Below are 17164 nucleotides of genomic sequence, written 5' to 3' on the forward strand. Positions count from 1 at the left end.
GATATAGGGTTGACACCCCTAAAACCTCCCAGAGCCCAAGCAGATCGAGCTCTGCCGAATGAGTTGAAAGCTGCTTTGTTAAAGTTCTATCTTTCGACATTTTGGATATGTCCTGGTAAAAAAAGATGTAGTAATAATTCTGAAGCCAGAGGAGAGGACAAAAACTGAACAGAAACAGTACCTTCTGACTATATTAAAAGAAGCTTACACAATCTTTCTTGAAGAGAACCCAAATTTGAATGTTTCCTTTTCTAAATTTGCAAGTCTATGACCTAGATATATGAAACCAAATAATTTAGGAGTTTTTTGACATTCCGTTACCATTGGGTTCACCTACACAGAAACTTTATCCATTTATGCAGAAAGCCAGTGGCCATTTTTGCCTGTTAGCTTTCACTGTATTACAGATCTGACAAAAAAAGTAGTCAAAAGTATGATCTGTAGCTCTAAATGAAATTCTGTTACCGTGGAGTTGCCCATTGATTAAGAATAATATTTAGATTATTTTGTGTCTGTGTTATATATCTGTACATTAAGGTGAATTTCCTTATAGAATTTTTACAAATGGACATTGATAAAGTGATTGCCAAGTTCAAATATGGAATATAGTGTTCAGTAATTTTTAAAATAATTAAATTATGATGGTTACTTTCAACAATTATTCAAATGTTTTCTTGTATTGGTTGATCTGTCTGTGGTTTATTGTGTATTTTCATTTTGAATTAGAGCCTACATACATGTACATGTATTTGAATATGTATCTATTCAGCAATTGTCTGTAGGTGTGTTGTTTATTAATCTATTTAAAAATTTGGTTTAGGCGCAGCTTCAGCTGAATATATGGTAAAGTTTTTAGAAGATCTCACATACCCATTATCATTATTACATACAGAAGACGAAGTAGTAGAGGTTGTAGCTAAATATGATGTAGGTTTATTTATTAATCTTTTAGTCTTTAGTTTTATTATCTGCTTTAATTTAAATGGGATATTTTTGCCATTTTTATTCTGAAAAAATAAATATGATGTAAAATGTAAGTTTATTGATTAATGTTTTAGTAAGGGCCTCCTAACATATAAGTAATTTTTATAGTCTTTAGTTTTATTATCTGCTTTAATTTATTTTAAATGGTATATTTTCCATTTTTATTCTGGGAAAAGTAAATTTTCATTTGAGAATGCTACGATAAATGATTCAAAATAAGATAAATTTATTTTATAGATAGATTTATAGATATGGTATGTTTATTGGTTAAATTTGTTATTTTTATAGACAGCACTTGTAGCATATTTTGGTTTTAATACATCACCTCAACCACCAGGTTATCTGCAGTATTATTATGCTTCTATGAGAAGTGTAGAACATGGTAATTATCTATATGTTACTTGGGTAGAAATATTGTGTTTTAGAATTGAAGGAATAGTTATAAAGTTATAATCTGTCATTGTTAAATGTATTTTTTATGTCAGTTCTATTAATCATTGTAGCACAAGTCTGAAATTTCCTAAATAATCTCATTTGCTGAAATTCGTCATTTATTGGAAGAGAACATCGTGTGTAGACAGTAGAACCCCAGACAATTGGAATTTGAAATAAGAGTAGGTTGTAGTGCCACTGCATGGCATATGCCCATCTTTATTAGCCCAGATGGAGTAGAACACACAGAAAAGGCAAACAAAATCATCACTACCAACCCTTAAATTGGGAAATAGATGGTTTAACGAAAATCACTAAGTATTTAGGTGTTAAACACTTTCAAACTTTCTGATATAGAGATTATAATTAATTCAAGTTCACTGTTTATTTCAGATCCTTATCAGGTCATGAAATATTGTATTATAACACAGTTTAATCTAGCTTCTGTATATAATCTAACCAATATATCTGATATAGCCTTAATGAGATCTTCTAATACCTCACTGGTAAGATTGCTTTTATTGTCCCCCGCCTTTCCATTGGTCCGTCCGGAAATTCGTCTGTCTGTCACACTTTTTGGGACATAATAACTTTCCTTCTAATTGAGCTAGAATGTTCAAACTTGGTTTAGGTGTTTATTAGGTCTATGCCTTGATGGAGTTCGAATACGAACATTTTCTGCTTATGGTAAGCAGGAATAAGCAATTTGATTGGGTCATGCTTTGAGGCATGATAACTTTAGTTCTAATTAAGTGAGAGTGATGAAACTTGGTGTATAGTTTCATTACATCAATACCGTAACAAAGTTCGATGCTTAGCATTTTCTGCTTAGGCTAAGTAGAGACTTTAATCTGATTGGTTGAGAATTTGGAACACAATAACTTTCCTTCTAATTGAGGTAGAATGTTCAAAATTAGTGTACCCACCCCTTGGTAGGTGTCTATTAGGTGAATGCCTTGACAGAGTCGATTATGCACATTTTCCACTAAGGTTAAGCAGAGATAAGGAATTTGATTGGTTGAGACTTTATGAAACATGATAACTTTGGTTCTAATTGGGTGAGAGTGATGAAACTCTTTTAGTATACATTCAATAATGAGAATTTTCTGCTTAGGCTAAAAGTAGCTATAAGCAATTTGTAGAGCTGCAACGATTCAGTTCGGTGCACCGATAACCGACAATAGCCGCCTCGGTTTGATCCACGATCTACAACATTCAAATTTCGATTTGGTTCAATTGCAAATTAAATTTCAAATAAAAACAACGTACACCTTACCATATGAAATAAAATGAAAGACCTGTAGCAATTAAGTCCACTTAAAAATTATTTAAAAAAACTTTGTTTTTACGTAACTTTTAATTTACGTTATTTAACAAGACACGAATGTCACTCAAAAACATAACTAAAACAGAGTGACCTCCCTTTAAAACAATTTCCGTATGCTGACGAAAGTTAATTTATTTAAAATTGGTGACGTACCGAATGTTCATTGGATGTTAATTTAGGTCAATAGCTTCGGTAATCGTTATATAAATTCTAAACGATCTCATTAGCTGATAATTCCGGTCATTATCTTCGGATATTTTCGTGTTTAACGATTATTACCCGTAGTCAAGCAAATACGACTGGAAGGTAAAATTATGGCAGACAACGTACTTTCTCGACCACCTGGTCATTTGAAATCTAAAGTTTGGGATCACTTTGGTGTAAGAAAAAACTCTAAAGATGTGGCAACTTGTAGAGTATGCTACACTGAAATATCCCATAAAACAGGAAACACAACAAACCTGTCAAACCAATAGAAGCGTTCAAGAGAATTTTAGTCTTGTGTTTTTATTGTTTTTAATGAATTATATACAGGAAAAATTACTGGCTATTGTAGCTGATAATCGAATCGAAAATAATCGAATCGAAAATAATCGAATCGAATGGTTAAAATTGATAATCGAACCGAATCGAGGTAGTTGTGAATCGTTGCAGCCCTAGCAATTTGATTGATCAAGACTTTGGAACATAACAACTCTGCTTTTCATTGAAATATAGATGTTCATTAGACAAATGTCTTGACTCAGTTCAATGATTAATATTTCCAGCTAAAGCTAAGCAGAGCTAAGCAATTTCATTGGTCGATGCTTTGGGACAAGATAACATTGATTCTAACTGATAGAGATACTTCAAAACCTGACTGAGTTTGATCGTGAACATTTTATGCTTAGACTAAGCATAGATAATCAGTTTGATTTCTCAATACTTTTGAAAAAGATAAATATGCAATGAATTAATTAATATGTGTCATCTGTTTATTTTGGAATTTCGGCGGGGGACATCAACCTCACTGTTGACTTGTTTATTATGTGCTCTAGGTTAATTTAGTTAAAGAAGAAGTACCTTACGATGACCCTTGTCAGCTCTCTATTAAATTCATATAGCCTTTGTTTTCCTTGAACAGTAAATTGATATTCAACTCGTCTCGAGCAAGAGAAAACTAGTCGAGGACCATAGATTGTTTAATGATTTGCCCTGAAGTATCCAGTCCTAAATCTTAATAGGAAATAATGGCTGCTGCTATCTGGGTTGATTCTTCTGCCAGCCGAAAATTACCAAAATTTATTATGGATTGATGATGTCTGTGTTTAATCATTACCTCCCTTGAATTGTTTCACACATTTCCACATAGAAGTGTTAGACCTAATTAGACAATTGGTAGTCACAACAGTTAGGTCATTAATTAGAGAGCAGCCCTTATTGAACATGCCTAACTCTTGCCAATGAAATTATCTGTTTCTTTGTAGAAATTTCCGTCAGATGCTAATTATACTAGTTCCTATATTGTTTCCTGGGTCTTACAGAACAGACAAAAGGTATTCATTATTATTACATTTGCTTTTATCTGTTTCAATCAAATAAGACATTTCTTTATAATAGAAGTATGATAATAAGAAAACAAGGAGGCAGACAAAATCAAATAATAAGATACAGTTCTTTAAGAAACTTTTCCTAAATAAATGCTTTATTTAAATTTTGTGACTTTCATGTTGGAAGTGAATACAAACTTCAGATATGCACCAGTTCATGTTATCTTTATGATTGACGTTTCTCTTTTTCTATATTTTCAGCCAGTTGTAAAATGGATTACACCATTAGGTGTTAAGAGTTTAACATTATCTAGACAGATAAGTCTAGGACCTAGTCTAGTTATGTTTACACCTATAAATCAACTCTTTGATATTAATACTTATATTCACATGGTAGGTAATTAGCAATCTATATATTGAAAATTTGTATCCTTTATGTCCATTATTAAAATGGATGGTGCTGCTGTGGTATTTCTGACCTTCAAGATAACAGCAAACAAAGATGACCTCTTAGTTTTAAAAATTGGATGCATAATGTTTTAACCCTTTTGGATGTAAGACAGTTCTGCTATCGTGTGATAGAACTTTATTATTTAACCATTCCTCTTGCAATTGTCCAAGAATCAGCTCTAGATTGGCTTCAGATTCCCAAACCCTAGACTGATCATAAACTTAACCAGCGGCTGCCAGGCAGGATACGCCCACATTTTCGAGAGATGGATAGAAAACAAGCTAAGACGAAAGTGTTTTTTCCTACAATCAAGGGCCATAATTCAGGAAATTACAATTGATATGCGCAAATATCGAAAAGAACCAAGATCTTTGAGTTATAAACTTACATTTTAAGTTTCAACAAAATCAGATAAAAATTGTGACCTCTATAGGGTCCACAACCTTGATATACCATATTTTTACGCAATCTGAGAACGAACGGCGGCCATTTTGTCTGTCAGTTTTGGGCCGATTTTCACGAAATTCGAACTCAACCGTCCTTAGGGTTTAACGATGATATAATAATACGGTTTTTTAAATCGGATATAAATTATGACCTTTATAGGGTCCACAAGCCAAAAAACACGTTTTTGCGTACAATCAGGGGCCATAATTCAGGAAGTTACGGTCCGATATGAACGAATATCGAAAGGAACCGAGATCTTTGGGTTATAAACTTACATTTCAAGTTTCAACAAAATCGGATAAAAATTGTGACCTCTACAGTGTTCACAAGCCAAAAACGTGATTTTTCGTACAATCAGGTCCGATAGATGCCAATATTGAAAGGAACTGAGATCTTAGGGTGATAAACCTATATTTCAAGTTTCATTGAAATCGGATAAAAAGTATGACCTGTAGACTGTTCACAAACAATTGTGGACGGAAGGACGGACAGGGGGCGACGACAATATACGTCCACATGAAAATGTGGGCGTATAAAAATACAACCATGTTACAGATAAAATTAATGATCCTCATTGACTCTCAGATTAAACAAACCTTTCAACAAAATTTGTCCAGTTTTTCTCACCCTCTCAACCAATTTGACTTACACATTATTGTTTCCTGTTGGTGGGTAAGACACTGGCTCGCTAGTCTGGAAGTCGGGTGTTCGATTCCTGCATTGGCCAAGAAAGTTCATCTAGATTTTCCGGCGTGGTTCATCCTCTTGTCAGTGATGCAGGACGAAGGACGTGACAAGGACAGCTGTCTAGTCGTTTGGATGGTACGAAAAACCGATGTCCTGTGTGCACATTGGCGTGCATGTAAAAGATCCCTTTACAGTTGGAATTCAGTATAAATTAGGCTGTAGTGCAACTGCCTGGGCAAAATTTCCCTCATAGCACACTGTCGTGTATGGCGTATGCCCATCTTCAATAGCCCAGTTCGGAGCAGAACAGTAGGACATTAAATCCCATTTCATTTCATTTGTTTCCTGTTGATGGAGCCAGGCTGCCAATAAACCTGAGGGACTTTCTAAATTTTTGTACAGTCTTATTCACAAAGAGCTTATGTTAACTTTAATTACTGTCTACCTGGTGTTTGTTCTTGTGTTGTGTACCGCTCTTAGAAGTAGTTTGTGTGTAATAAAGTGCTTTAGAATTCACACAATAATTTTGAGTCAAGATGCATCGAACATAAAATACAGGAGATATCATTTAGGTTTTATTCGCTATTTGTATTTTAATATTGCATTTATACTAACATTTTATTATAAAATTGAAAAGGGAGATTGTTAATACATATCCAAGATTAATTTTTCTGAATTCTAATATTCTTTTTTTGATATTTTTCAGCTCAAAAATATTGCCCTCCATTTTACAAGTGACTGTGTTAATTATACATCATTTTCTTCAAATACAATGATTAACTCCTATCAATTGTATAGCCTAAACACCTTACAGAAATACAATGATATAGTCAGTGTTTGTAATCAGTTAAAAAAACAAAGTTTGTCTAAAGTCTATAGTGCTAAATGTTGTGTGACATTGGCTAATCAAAGCTCTAGTAAAAATGTGTGTGAAGTGTGCCATCATAAGCAGAGTTTTAATCCCATATTACCGAGTGCTTCTAACTGTGCAATAGACGTTAAATTACATACCTCAATTTTACCCACAAAAAATCTCCAAGACATTGATGCCAAAATTTGTCACAATTCCAGACAAAATTACAACACAAATGAACATTCTAGTTTTTGTTGTGAAACTTGTGCCGAAAATAAAATAACAATTGAATCCGAAACTTTCAACAAAAATGGAAGGAGAAGAACAGACAGATATGTTTACCAAAATCTTGAATTGCTTCCCTTAAGATTATGCAAACGTTTAACTTTACAAAAACTTCAGGGTTTATACACAGTGCCAGATCTTCCTGATTTTGAAATTCCAAGTAATTTTACCAATTTAGGTTGTAAACAAAACCGAACTCTAGGGTTTTATGCCATTGATTCTATGCATCATTCTCTGTTTGCCAAAAGACTGGGTGTTGATATAGAAAGGTTAGCTGTTCTTCCTACAGCTGTTATTATAGATAGAGAGGTAGGTTCTTGTAAGTTTTTTTTTTTAAATCTTCCATAGGGGTTTGGAATTAATTTTTACAATAAAGTGTCTATTAAAAACATACCAGTAGAAACCTATCTGTATATTTCCAATGCTGCACATATGTTTGATGGTTCATATGTTTGTTGTACTTATTTAAATTTTAGCTCATAATTATATCTTATCACTTCTGCCATCCAACATGTGGTATAAATTTTCATTCATCTGCAGAACCATACATTTCTGTATACCAGATGTTTAGTGGGCAAATTTATTTTTCCGTGGTAAATGTTCTGGTACAGAGAGTATGTGGATTTAGGTTGACAGAAAAATAACAGTTTTGTATAATTTTAGGCTGAAGAACATTATATTCTCAAAGAGAATTTTACAGCCACCAATGTAGGTACGTAATCTGAATAACTTTATATTTATGTTAAAATTTAAAAAAAAACATTAGGTAGAGCAAGGAGATGAGATTACATGTATCGTTAATGTCTCTGTGAACATTTATTGTGATCTGTTTCTTATAATTACTTCAGGAGTTGTAGCCCCTGTTCACCTTAAGAAATCTTGTCTACTCTCTAGTGGCTCAATTTATCATCCAACTGACAACAGTGTTCATATTCAGCAGCCAAAGGATGCTGTTGATTTTCAATGATTTCTAATATGGTCCTCCCTTAAACACTTTGAAAAAATGTTGTTGACACCCGTGGGACGACATAAGATGGGGTCGTGTATGATTTATTGCCTGACAACCTATCTTTTTAAAAAATTTCAGTGAGTTTTATTTTGAATTTTACCATTGGTCGGTTGCAACGTGCTTTATTATCAAATGAACCAGTAGTGAATACCTGTACTCAAGATGATATGTGTATTACAGAACTAACATCTCAAACATTCCAGCAATATATCAGTAGGCAACATCAGGTATCTATATTTTATTCTTTTATCATACTACAAAGCCTACATTTTCATGTGGATGTATTATGTTGTTGCCTCTGTTCGTCGGGACATCCATTCTTATTTGTTTGTCCGATTTTTATCTGATTTTCATTATACTTGTAGTGTATGTTTATATCCCAAAGATCTTGAATGGGTCCGATTTTTTCTAGTATCGGTTCATAGACCCTGCAAAGGCCACAATTTTTGTCCAATTTATACAGTGAACATAATACAATATAATGTAACAAAGCCAAAAGGTCACAGAGAAATTTGCAAGGCACAGAATCCAAGTATCAGATTATCAGTAGATATGTGATTGGATATCTCTACTTTCATGATGCAATTATATGTCAATATTGACACTTTGCCCAAAGATTTGCCCACACTAGCATTTCGAGCAGATAGACTCAATTAGAGATTGACCAATGACAGTTCGGAAACATGTGACAAGATCGGCACACTATCCAGCAACATCTGCAAGATCAAATGGTGCCAGCTTCATGTACTGCTATTAATGTGAGGGTCCACATGTGTTCATAAGTGCTGAAGCTGACACAGTTCGTCCCTGACTATGCTCTGCCAGTGGACCTTAAATTGGAAAAATCTGATTCCAGATCATTCAATATTGCTCAAGGGCATACAGAACATGACTCTGTGGACTTCTTAAACCAAAACATGTGAACAGCTATCCCTTTCTTTTAATCTCTCACAATTCAAGCATCTGTGGGCAATATTTGATGTTGTCTCTCCTAGTATCCCCAACTGCAAGATCTCTATCAACTCTAATACTAGGCAACAAGCACAAGGATCCCACATGTAGCCATTTAGAGGGTAATTGTGTGGCAGCTAGGGGTGGACATATCCAGTCTGAAAGCCTACCAAAATCACATTTCAGGTGTATTCAGTTATTGTTTTTTAAGGTGATCGATTGCTCTCAAGCACCTGTCGTGCACCTGAATGTCGATCAAGAGAAGGTTTTTCTCCCTCCCCTTTACACAGAGAGAGAGAGAGAAATGGGGTTTAACGTCCAGTTGACACAAACCAGGTCATTTCGGGACTAACACTTGGTTTAATTTTATTTCAATAATTCGCTTGCGCGTAGGGGTCTTTAGCAGTGGGAGGAAACCAGAGGACCCGGAGAAAACCCACGAGGTTGGACAGGTGACCCTACTCCTTGTCAGGTACAACGGGGATTCGAAACCACGCCAGTTGACTCGATGACAGGCCTTATGATACAGCACGCACGTGCTAACCATTCGGCCATCCCCCCCCCCTCGACTTTACAAAGTCATGGGGAGTTTATTATCATTTATGAAACTAGGAATGGCCCCCTTACATGCAGTTATTGATCTTCAGAATCATTTCCCATACACACAACTAATCCCTCTCCTTAATATTAGATCACTCCCCTAAATTTCTAAATCACTCTTTTAGGGAAGCGATTTTTTCAATTTGTTGATTAAGGGGAACCTTTTTCGGCTCTCCTTTAAAATACAAACAACCACGACTGTGTATTATGTCTCACCAGCACTTCCAACCAAATCAGTGGTGTGATTTCATTGCATCTCAATATACATTATACATGTGTTATTATCTACAAGTATCTTGTCACATTGACAAACACAGAATCACAGATATATGAATTAAAGGAACAATAACACTCTTGCTGGCTTGACAGCTCCAGAAAATAATATCTCTATCTAAGTACTAGATGTTTAAGTGTCCTACCTGTTGTGTAAATTATCCATTACATCCTATTTTACTTGTCCAAAAGGTTCGAAAATATTTTTAAATCAAAGTTTCATTTGAAAAGGTTTATGTTAGACGTTTCAAACCATTATGTTGAATTTTTCAAAATTTTTAAATAAGGTGTGTTAAGATGAAATTTGTATCATCAATTAATTGAAATATTCTAAATTAGTACAATTTGTTGACCAGAATAAAGATTGGGACATATTATTCAGTTACAACAAGAGTGGTATTGAGCCTTTAAACATATCTATATAATTATATAACGGTCAATTCTATCATTCATATTATTTAGACATTGATGCGATAATATCAAATTCAGTGTATGATGTGCAGTCTTTTTTGCGCCATGATTGCAATTTTGACAAGTGAATAGGAAATAATGTGCTAATGTCTGTTTTTTAATAATCCTATTGTTCTATATATTTCCTACTCTAATATCTTAAACTGGCAAATATTATTTTATGTTCAGGCCTTTCAAATCACTATCAGGGCACTATTTTGCTCTGTATGCTAAAAACACAAACAAAACTCTACATAAATGGTACATTTATATTGAATCCATTTAAATAAAAGCTGGTCCATCGTTTCCATGTTACTTATAAATTCTACAGATGTTTTGATGTCTTTGATTATTGTAATATTGTTTTATTTTATAAGGATGTTGTAGTATTGGTGTATGCTCCATGGTGTGGTTTCTGTACCAGTGTAAATCATCTTTACCTATCACTGGCTAAATACTTCAAAACAAATACAAATATTGTCTTTACAAGGTACTTAATTCTTTATAACAATTTATAATTTAAATAGTAATTTATTAGCTTTATCTGCATGGGTCATTGGGTGGCAAAGGGTTTTAAATAGGCCTTGATTTGCAATATTACAACCTTTGACACTGTGGTGTGAATTAAGTGTCATCTAGAAAAACTATTTCTACCTCTCACTATTCTTCTCTGTTACCATTAGCAATTCTATGCCTTACTTTTTAATATTGCAAGAAGTCATTCACATCTAGGGGGGTTGGATGGCCGAATGGTTAGTCTGTGTCATTGAGTCAACTGGCGTGGTTTCGATTCCCCGGTTGTACGTGGTAAGGAATAGGGTCGCCTGTCCAACCTTGTGGGTTTTCTCTGGGTCCTGAATTATTGAAATAAAATTGAACTATATGTTAGTACCGAAATGACTTAGTTTTGTCGAGTGGACATTAAACCCCATTTCTCACATTTGGATGAATGGTACAAAAACTGTATACTAAATTATGCTTATTCCTTACAATATTTTCAACACACTGATATCTTATTTGTTATGATTCAAATTTAATTTCAAGCGTGAAATATTTCAATTTACAATTTTCCAAATAATTTCTGAAACCACTTGCATTTTGCAAATTTTGTCAGTTTAAGTTATAATTTTGCAAGGTAACACTAATAGAGACCACTGTAGCTAAAACACTTGTATCAAAATATACAATGGTTTTAACTACGTTCTTGTACTTCTTAGTGTCACCTTACTAACCTTTTGGATTTGCACTTGGTTCTCCTCTCCGATTTCCTTCAGCTCTTGTATTGTAGATGTTATACAACCATTTCTTACTATATTACAATTGTATTTGCTTTGATATTTAGAAAAATATAGAAAGCATCCATAACTAATTTGAAACCCAGAAGACAATATATAATAGAATTGACCATAAAAAAATAACTATGATGGTCACTATATTGACCTATTTGTCGCTTTATTCTGGTGAATTACATTTACTGAAATATAGATAGTCATGATTTTACAGTGTTTGACAAAATTTGTTCTGCTGACTTAGCATCCACTTCCACTCAGGATAATATCGCAGACTCTTATTTCCAAGGAAACTGACTGGAGTTCAAAACAAGCTGAAGAAAATGGTTCACAACAGCACACAGCTGGGAAATATGGGAATGGGTTTGAAGCGACTGACTAAACTTGATTAAATTTACTATATTCCGTTAAAAACCTTTGGCATCCAGTTTAGGTTACTTGTATTATTATTAGTGTTTTTATGTGAAAACTAATGAATTATTATATTTACAGGATAGATGGTGATAGTAATGATTTACCATGGGAATATACAGTTGAACAATATCCAACCATTATGTTCTTCCCTGCAAACAGGTAAAACACAGTGTTTATACATTCAATTATTGACACGTTCATGTTTTATGTGACATGTAGATTACTACATACTGTATATTGCATGTGCATCAAATTTAATAAATGTGATAGGTCATCTGGAACATGATTTAGTAAAGCCGCTGATTGTCATTTTAGGAGGTGTCCAGTGGACATTCAACCCTATTTCTCTATCTCTCTTGTCTGTGGGTTTGTTATAGCAAACAAGACAGTTGAACTTATAAATTTTAAAACAACACAATAATAATTTTTTTTTGTTTTTTTTACAAGGAATTTATTTAATGGTGCAATTTTGTACTTAGTATAATTATGAAATTGGCATTTGATAGGATTTTCTGGGCAAAATTTCCCTCATAGCACACTACATGGCATTTGCTTGTCTTCATTAGTCCAGTTCGTGCAGAACAGTAGGTTGGCAAATCCTACTTTGTTTCATTTCATTTGGACAATATCTTATTTTTCATGGCTTAATCTAATCCACTCTAAAATGTATTCAAATTTAAATAGCTCATAAAATGGCCAAACGTTGTTTTATGTACTTAGAGCCTGTGGTTCCTTTATACACTTTATGGCAAGTTCAAACCAATCTGATTAAAATTAATTGAGCCATCTTCACTCAAAGTGGCTAATATAGAACTCCTGTGAAAATGACCTTTCCAATTATCGAAAATTCTCCTAATCCCCTCAAACGCCAGTGACCGTATGCATATTAAAAACGTCAATTCCTTAATATTTACATGTATTCAGCCGGGATGTGAAGGCCTACTCATTAGCGCCTCATTGAATAAAACAATTAACTACTGAATAATTTTTTATATATATGAAATGAGCGAGACAAATTACCATAGCTTAAAAGGGCGATTTAACTTTAGGATTTGTTTCATAGATGCCATAGTCAAGACAGTCGCTGTAGCCATATCCCTGTATCATTTTGATCAGAATATATAGGATTAAGCCAACCATACCTCTACAATAATGGGCTTCTGATTAAAACAGGGTGTGTGTGTGAAATTTGTTATTGACACCGCTAGTATATGAACACCAATGAAGCCAATACAAATAATTATTTATGTCGGATTTTACTAAACAAATCGGTTTCAAGTAATAATCATATGAATTAGTTCATCAACATTTGTATTATTTATGTTATTGCTCATTTAGAAAAGAACTATTAAAAAAGATCTGACTCGGGTTAAGCAGAGTGATAAGAAATTTGATTGGTTGAGATTTTGTGAATTGAATTCCCATGTCATATTTGATTCATTCTATATTAACTTTGAATTTACGTGTTAAATAGGCAGAAAATGTTTTTAATCGAATTTAAATAAGCAGAAGTTTACAAATTAAAAAGATGTTGGTGGTCTAAATTTAACGTCCGATGTGAGTAGACGACAAGAAAGCCACAGATACATGTATCTGCCTCTTTTGGAATATTTTCTTTAAAAGATTTTCATAATGAAAAAGAAATGAATGTTTGTGTTATTTGCTGACTGTCTGCTAACTAAGTTTTAAACAGTAATTGATATGATGTCGATAATGGATAATACCCGGGAATTTGTTTTCTGTTTGCGTATTCTGAAAAATTCAAATAACGATATGCCGTAAAGACCATTACAAGTGTTTATTGCAAATCACCGTTGTGACCTTAAGTTGACAAATCAGGATTTGAATAATTTACAAAAGCAACCCACTCTTTCCGTTTGGTATGAAAAAAAAAAGAGCAGTATACAATTCTCAGTCTTACAATAAAAAATAATGTGGCTTGTGTATACAGTGATAAGATGTGTAGTTCCTGTGGCGTCACGTGCCAATCGACTGGATTAAGGCTGTTATAAAAAAATTGAGAAGTATTTTAGAGCGTCTGACACATAATTGGTCATATATCGAATAATTTGAATCAGATTGTGTGTAATTGGCTAAAGTGTTTATAATAAGTACTGGCTTCAAGTACATGAATTTTGATATGATCATTTTATGTGCTCTTAAACTTTTAAAATAATTAAGAAAACAAAACCAAAAAATCATCTGAAGATGATCTCCTGGTTGGATTCAATTGGATAAAAAAAAAATGGCCATCAAAACAAAAGATTTTCCCCAACACTTATAGGTGACATTTTCTTGTTTATATCGTCTGCAGAGCATGCTGAAAGTTTGAAATTTTCACTTCAGCGCATCTATCTTAACCCCATTAGCTGCTTTAAAAGACACACTGGCAGTTTGAATTTGGAGAAAAAGTGTGTGGAAATACTGCTGTCTGGGAGAAATTTCCCCACTTTCAGTGCACATGATAATAGTCTTAAAATCACTGAAGTCTTGTGTTGGTGCCATTCTGTTTCAATTGTGTAAAATTGTTTCCAAATCTGCACAACTAGAATACGGTAACAAATAAAATTTGCTAATATGAGAAAGCTTAATAGCTGACCATACAATGTGGGAGTAGACATTCCATAGACCCCTGTTATTTTCATTTCATTCATATGGGCAATCCTCATTTCAAATATTTGTTCTTTTTCTTGACAACACGATAACAAGTGGTAAGATGGTAACAGTCAACACAGCCATATTGTAATCAATAAAACAGGAAGTAGAATCAAATAATTTTGTCAATACTAACTCGACAAATACTCTGCCATGAAATAGATGACTTTCTCAAGTATCAACTTTGATGTAATACAATCAAAATAACTCAATGTGTATTTGGAACCTCTTCACTTCTTTCCAATTTTCTTCTAATCACAAGCATGTGTTCCAATAATGGCTAAAACTGCTGAAAATTTTCTTATTTGTCCATGTAATTGGCTGAGTTTTTAGCACAAGTACGCAGATTTTTTTCCTAACCATATCTTGACCTTATCTTATAGCAAAGTCATTACATTTTAATCTTTTTCAAGAAGAAAATAGTCTGTTTCCTCAAGGAGGTGGAAGAAATAGTCCTAATTTGACTGTTATTTGATGTGTTAGGCAGTAATCGTAAACTATCTTTTTCTGATATTGCACAAATTATATAGATGTCTAAACATAATACAGTTTCTGGCCTGGGTAAGAAAAGTTTCATTTTATGTCTGCAGACAGGTTTTGTGACATTTAATTTTAGTCTCATAACATACACTGGAATTTGACCCTGTGTCCACCTGGGGCTTATAATATATATAAGGCCATATATTATAGTGACGTTATACATCAGTCAAAATACACACAAGTCAAAGTTTGCCAGATTTTTTTTTTATTAAACTTTTGATGTTTAATGTGTTTTTCAGGAAATCAGATAGTGTGGTTTATCCAGAGTCTGTGCCCTACACATTATCTAATCTGGTTCGTTTCATCCTAAAGCATTCCACATTTAAACTACGAACTGAAGCTGCGGTGTCTGTGTGTACAAAGACTTGTATACAGAGGAATCGTGAATACGCTCGAAGAATGGCCTATCTTTTAAAGCAGAGATTGAATCGACTGAGAACTAGACTTAGGTTAATCACCAGATCTACGTCAGACTATGTTGAATATGCGGTGCCTGTTTTAAGTGAGAAAATCAAAAAGTTAAGCACTCAGTTAGAAACTGTGAATCAATTCTACCAATATCTACAAGAAACACGTCATCAAATAGAATATAGTCAGTTAGCTAAATTTATTGTATCTTAATATTATAAACTATAAGAAATATCTTAATATTGTAAAAGTTGATACATAGGAGTGTACAGCTACCTGAACCCCAGAACAACAAGATATAGACAGGCCTGGACCCGTATGCATAAAAATACTTGTAGTTACATGCTTACCTAAAATGTTTCAGCCTTCTACTTTATACTTGGCCAAAGTCGCCAATGTGCCACGAATAAGCTATTTTGTTATAGTTCGTTTTTGCATCAGAGTCAGCTAGATTGTCTAGTGTGTACTATGTGTACTACATGTATAGTCATAATGTTTGTATAAAAAGCAATAGTTACTTAGCTTCCACAAAAGAGCTTATTAAATGTGCTTTATATAGAACATTTATTAATGACAGTTCTTCTTAGACCTTTCTTTTCCTGGAACCAATTAGATACTGGTAGGTGGATTTTAGGAGCACTGTCAAAATTATTATTATTTAATTATTATATTGGAAATATGAGAAATCAGCATTTATTGGTGAAGTCAATTATATAATGCAAAGAATTAGAAGAGGATATTAAAGATATACAACTTTACAATAAGTTTAAATTAAATTAGGGAGAGGGGTTTAATATAGGCTGTGTCTGTTCCCCAATCCCTATTCAGATACAAAATCTGAATAAAAATATTGTTTAGAAAAGAAATAAATATGTTTTGATTTATATTGAAAATGGCTAAAGAAATCAGTTAAAATGGTTTTGAGTTTATTTATGTTTGAAATAAATTTATTTATTTTTTTTTAATTTGGTGATGGACGATTGACATTGATTGTATTATATATTGTTGACTATGGTTATATTTTATATTTTTAACTTTGTTGATCACTGTATTATATATCTACCAAAGTATTTGTGTCTTGGTGTATTTCTTTTATAAGCTCATTCATGAATACTTATGGTAGGACTGAGTCCTAAGGACCCAACTGATCTGTATCATCCCATTAATTACAGTTACCTAGTTGATTAAATAAAATGGTAACCTCAAAGTTCTGATGTTATCTGGTAGTTATTATGCAGATCATTCATATATATATATATTCCATACACTTCCACAGCCTAATCAACAGTATTTATGATAATGAAAAGGCATGTTTAACAGATACAGTCCTAATACAAACAGATGAATGTTTAACAGATACAGTCCTAATACAAATAGATAAATTAACAGATCTAGTCTTAATACGAACAGATACATGTTTAACAGATCTAGTCTTAATACAAACAGATACATGTTTAACAGATCTAGTCTTAATACAAACAGATAACTGTTTAACAAATCTAGTCTTAATACAAACAGATATATGTGTTAACAGATCTAGTCTTAATACAGATACATGGTTAACAGATCTAGTCTTAATA

General features: G+C 33.2%; 1 protein-coding gene across 1 annotated transcript in view; it reads left to right on the forward strand.

Moving 5' to 3' along the window:
- Positions 1-16856, forward strand: part of LOC126811833 (thioredoxin domain-containing protein 11) — a 33696-nt gene extending 16840 nt beyond the window's left edge. The window contains exons 5-15 of the mRNA XM_050537767.2: positions 821-927; positions 1273-1366; positions 1810-1922; positions 4210-4278; positions 4534-4665; positions 6564-7304; positions 7659-7707; positions 8083-8231; positions 10656-10768; positions 12060-12140; positions 15416-16856. Coding sequence (XP_050393724.2) covers positions 821-927; positions 1273-1366; positions 1810-1922; positions 4210-4278; positions 4534-4665; positions 6564-7304; positions 7659-7707; positions 8083-8231; positions 10656-10768; positions 12060-12140; positions 15416-15797 — 2030 coding nt within the window. The 3' untranslated portion in view covers positions 15798-16856. The remainder of the gene's footprint in view (positions 1-820; positions 928-1272; positions 1367-1809; positions 1923-4209; positions 4279-4533; positions 4666-6563; positions 7305-7658; positions 7708-8082; positions 8232-10655; positions 10769-12059; positions 12141-15415) is intronic.
- Positions 16857-17164: the final 308 nt, after the last annotated feature.

Source organism: Patella vulgata, chromosome 2 (assembly GCF_932274485.2).
Source record: "Patella vulgata chromosome 2, xgPatVulg1.2, whole genome shotgun sequence".
Taxonomy (NCBI): domain Eukaryota; kingdom Metazoa; phylum Mollusca; class Gastropoda; family Patellidae; genus Patella; species Patella vulgata.